The sequence below is a fragment of the Photinus pyralis genome, unplaced genomic scaffold (genome assembly GCF_008802855.1).
Source record: "Photinus pyralis isolate 1611_PpyrPB1 unplaced genomic scaffold, Ppyr1.3 Ppyr1.4_LG2, whole genome shotgun sequence".
Taxonomy (NCBI): domain Eukaryota; kingdom Metazoa; phylum Arthropoda; class Insecta; order Coleoptera; family Lampyridae; genus Photinus; species Photinus pyralis.
Window position 1 is genome coordinate 37954611 of NW_022170403.1, and position 4686 is coordinate 37959296.

General features: G+C 38.6%; 1 protein-coding gene across 1 annotated transcript; it reads left to right on the forward strand.

Moving 5' to 3' along the window:
• The first annotated feature begins 2475 nt into the window (after positions 1 to 2475).
• On the forward strand, positions 2476 to 4460 carry LOC116164472 (major facilitator superfamily domain-containing protein 12-like). The gene is made up of 9 exons (XM_031478658.1): positions 2476 to 2749; positions 2796 to 2898; positions 2941 to 3145; positions 3193 to 3463; positions 3518 to 3703; positions 3752 to 3866; positions 3918 to 4068; positions 4116 to 4228; positions 4280 to 4460. Exons 1-9 carry the CDS (start codon positions 2558 to 2560, stop codon positions 4309 to 4311), a joined length of 1368 nt encoding a protein of 455 aa, XP_031334518.1. The 5' UTR covers positions 2476 to 2557; the 3' UTR covers positions 4312 to 4460.
• Positions 4461 to 4686: the final 226 nt, after the last annotated feature.

Here is a 4686-nt window from a genome sequence, read left to right on the forward strand (position 1 = left end):
ACAGAAAGGATGTTGTTTGCTATAAAGAAAATCGAATTGTGTTTCTACATCAGTTTGATGCGCTAGTGTTATGTTATAAATTGTAAGTGATAAATAATAATTACTGTTATATGTTATAAATAATGTATTGTTAGTTAATTGTAAATAAATAAAACCACGTAATGAAATTTACGTTACAATACTGTATGGCTAGTTGCGTGTTCCATTTTGAGAACCTGTCGAGTCCGCCCCATTTCCAATTCAAACAGAGGCCAGTGTCAAAATGACTGGTGTGATCAGATGACTCGATTAATTCACAATCCAATTTCATCTGTGGTACTATTTAAATGATTTGGAGTCTTTGAGGTAGTTTTTTCGGTTGGTTTACTTGGACTAAAATTGTCTCTCTGCGGAGAGCAGCTAGATCAGCTGGCACCTGATCGACTAGCAAGTCTTCTTTATTGCGAAAATATACAGTAAGTAACATTGGCAGAAGATTGATACAGTGATGTAATTGTGATTTTTGCACTTCCAAACGTGTTTTGCTTCTCCAATACGTGGCTACACGGTACACGGCATCGGCAGTGTTTTATAAAAGTAACCCTTCCCAAAGTCTCACAAGATTTTTGGTAACACCAAAGGGTAACTAAGTATTATTTGGTGGCACTAAGGGAGGAGATAGGTCTGTTTTTGACTCTTTAGTAATTTTAACAGTATCATTTGCTCTACGCACATTACCTTTGCCGTGCGGCGTTGTCGTACGGCGAAAATCGACCGTTTAAATGTCAATTCGGCTAGGCCGCAAGTGACTAAAATCGCTTGTTCCAAAGTAGACTAGAATCCGACTTTTTTGCCGTGCGGGGATCGGCAGAATGCGACTGGTAACTAAAATCTGCTCAACATTTTGGACGAAAATGACCTAGTCGCTTGCGATTTTAGTCAAATGTGTAAATGAGGTGGCAATGCGGCTTTGTGAGGCGATTTGTGAAGCAATTAATCGCACGGCGAAAATTGACCCATGTAAATACCCCATAAGGGAGATATTGCATTGGGGAATTACTAGGGTATTTACATAGTTCAATTTTCGCCGTGCGATTAATCGCTTCACAAATCGCCCCACAAAGCCGCATCGCCACCTCATTTACACAATTGACTAAACGCGCAGGCGGCTAGGTCATTTCCGTCGACAATATTGAGCATATGCTACCAGCCGCATACTGCCGGTTCCCGCACTGCGAATAGCCGGATGCTAGTCTACTTTGAAAAAAGCGATTTTAGTCACTTGCGGTCTAGCTGACTTGACCTTTAGGCGATCGGTTTTGCCGAGCGGCTGTGTCGTGCGGCAAAAATCAACCCGTGTAAACCCCTTTTAGACATAAAAGGGCAGAATCGCGCATGCGCAGGTATGTGGGTGATATAAAAAATTTGCTGTGGCTAGCACAGGCTAGCCACAACAAATTTTTTTATTGTGTCGATAATGGAACATAAAAGGTCTCAGTTTGTCGCTATTGTTATCGCGAACGCTATTTACAATTCCCTGTCCATGCAGCCGCATTCAAGGGGAAGACCACAAGAAAAAATTCTGCAAAGAGTAAAAGGTTTTATGCGTCGAACGCGGTTACTGTGATTGCAAAATAAAATTAAAAAAGACACAGCTTCTTTTCACCAGGCTTAAATCAACGAGCGCCTTCTAGCTGTTCCACACAGCATGGCAGCGGTTTTTGGTTACTCCACGAGGTGGCTCCGGATTACTTACTCAAAGAACAGTAATACAGAAATTCAATAAAGAACCGGAAGTAAAAGGAACACCGCGGTGATATTATTACGGTTAAATTGCTTCTCAAGAGAAATTTAAAAAAAACTTAGGTAGGAAAATCTCCTTTATATTGGAACGGGATGGTTTGCACATATAATTTTTTCGGTTTCTAAGTTAACAGCCGTTAATTATCTCTGCAACACTAATTAAACCCCGAGCATATGGCTTTCAAATTTGAGGTACATTACACGAGTATTTTGGAATTGTTCCGAGAGCTTCTAATCATTATTTCATAAATAACCTTATATTATTAATTGTTTATTGCATCACGATTAAATTCGAAACACGTTAATTACAGATGCCCTCAGGTCAAAACGGTCTCAGATGTATTAAGGAAATAATAAATGGCAGTGGACTTGGTTTTTGATGAAAAGCTACCGAAAAGTACATCTTCAAAAGAAAAATTTTACTATTGTTGTGCTGAAAAATTTACGTTAGCTACCTTTAGGTATGCTTATTGAATTTTTCCATTCTTTTCAAAGACCTTAAATACTCTTTAATCAGAATATGAAGGTTTTTTGGTATACGCTGAAGAAACATTTAATTATGCTTGTTGCAAACATTATCCGGGTCAACGCAGATCAGATAACATCCTTATATATGCGTTTTTTATTCTACTATTAGTATCCACATCTATTAAACTTGCAGTAAATCGTCGTTTATTGCTAACGTTAGAGATAACACAGTTTAAATACCAATTAGGTTAAGATGGTTTCAAGAAGTTTAGTAATACGTGGGCATCAATGTGGGAATAGGTAAACCATGAGTGATGAAACGACTGGTCTTATTCAAGAAAATGAAAAACTCCCGCTTCGACTACAATTAGCTTTTGGGGTTGGACATGTACTCAACGATATATGTTCGTCAATGTGGTTTACCTATCTACTGGTTTTTCTGCATTTAGTTTTGGAATTTAATAATTGGGAAGCCGGGTTCTTGTTGCTAGTGGGACAGGTAAAATCTATGACATTTTTCATTGCCGTCAACCCAAATGATTCAGGTAGCAGACGCTATCGCCAACCCGTTTGTTGGGTATCAATCGGATCAAAGGGACACACTGTGGATTTGTAAATACGGACAGAGAAAAATTTGGCATTTAATAGGTAAATCGTATGTTCGGTGACTTTTGTTAATAACATTTGTAGGCACTATTTGCGTCTTGGGAGCGTTCCCGTTTATATTTTTACCATGCGTCAATCCAGACAGCAACAGATACGTTCAGCTGTTTTATTTCGCTGTATTTATTGTGATATTTCAATTCGGATGGGCTGCCGTACAAATTGCTCATTTATCGATTATGCCCGAACTTACTGCCGATGAGCACCAGCGCACCAAATTGGCAGCCACCCGGTATGTTTCTGACAAAAGTGACTCGTATACTAGATTGAAATTTGCAGTTACTGCTTCACTGTCATTTCGAACGTATTAGTCTACTTTGTTTCTTGGGTGGTTTTTCGCTGTGAAGATGGCACTGAGCGCCGCATTAGTACATCTGATGCTCCCGATTTTCAGATAATCGTTTGGTCAGGTTTGAGTGTAGGAATACTCTGCACAATCATATATCATGTTTTTGTTCATGAAGATAGTTCAAGATTTGACGATCATCACGCAACGGAGCAGATAAGTTTGGGAGTTGGCCAAATACTACAAAAAGTACGGTACTACCAAGTAAGTAGGTACCTCGTGAAAAGTTCTAAGATTTTGCTGATAAGATTTGTTTAGGCCGCAGTAGTTTATATGTCAACTATGCTGTATATAAATTTGACTCAAGTGTTCGTTCCGCTGTATTTACACGAAACTTTGACTATGGCTGCCAGTGCGCTTGCCAAAATCCCGTTGGTGATATACTTGGGAAGTTTATGCACGTCGTTCTTTGTTGGAACCTTAAATAAATATTTGGGTAGGAAGGTTTGTAGGTCTCATTGACTGTTTAAGTCCTACAACCTAAAATTGCAGGTCGCTTACGTTATGGGTGCTGTTATAGGTTTAGTAGGATGTGGATGGATTAATTTGCGATCTCATACACCCACCTTTACCTTTTATGAGATCTACGCCGTAGCATTACTTTTTGGTAGTCCTAGATAGAAATAATTTGGCATGAATCTAAAATTCCTGTTTATAGGATGTGCCAGTGCCATCGTATTGGTTACCAATTTGGGCGTGACGACCGACGCCATCGGTGATAAAACGGGAAGTGGAGCATTTGTGTACGGCATCATGTGTTTTACAGACAAATTATCTAATGGAATTGCAGTCTTTGTGATACAAGATTTGTAAGAACCATACGTTAGGGCCATGTAATTGACACGTAAATTTTTAGACACAAAACATTTCCTAACTCAGAGTATTATGGGCACGTTTTAACGTTCGTTTGTGGCGGTGCCCTCATTCTTGGATCCTGTGGAGTTATCTCTTTATCAATTTGTAAAACTTGTATGTAGAGATAAGTACTGGTTATTACCCGACTAAAAGTTTTTTTTTCAGCTAAACCAAATTATACCTTGATCACCGACTGATCATTAGTGGTATATGGAACTAACGGCATTACCGGATTTGCGTTATTATATCGCAGCATAAGCGCATGAATGGTGTTTTGTAAAAGTTAAAAAAGTTGTGATTTTGTGCTCTAGTTAGATAACATCTTAATATATTTAATAAGTACTTGGTCGGTTGTAACAATGTTGCATATCTGCTCCTCAATTTTGTTTGTCTAGCGAGTGTATCGTGGTCTGGCTTATGCTGAATGTTAACAAATTGTGGCGCCAAACGTTTATAATATTACTTTCTTATACGATTGTCGTTTCGGAACTTTAGAAACTCGCTTTTATTTCGTACACCGTTTTGTTTTCTACTGTTGACGTTTCTAGTATAACTCTTCTTTTGTTTTGTTG

Excerpts from the sequence above, each read along its gene's own strand:
- LOC116164472 (XM_031478658.1), top strand. The coding sequence starts at position 2,558 with ATGAGTGATGAAACGACTGGTCTTATTCAAGAAAATGAAAAACTCCCG. Across the intron at positions 3,146-3,192 it reads ACCAAATTGGCAGCCACCCG|TTACTGCTTCACTGTCATTT; the intron begins GTATGTTTCTGA and ends TGAAATTTGCAG. Across the intron at positions 4,229-4,279 it reads TTTATCAATTTGTAAAACTT|CTAAACCAAATTATACCTTG; the intron begins GTATGTAGAGAT and ends TTTTTTTTTCAG.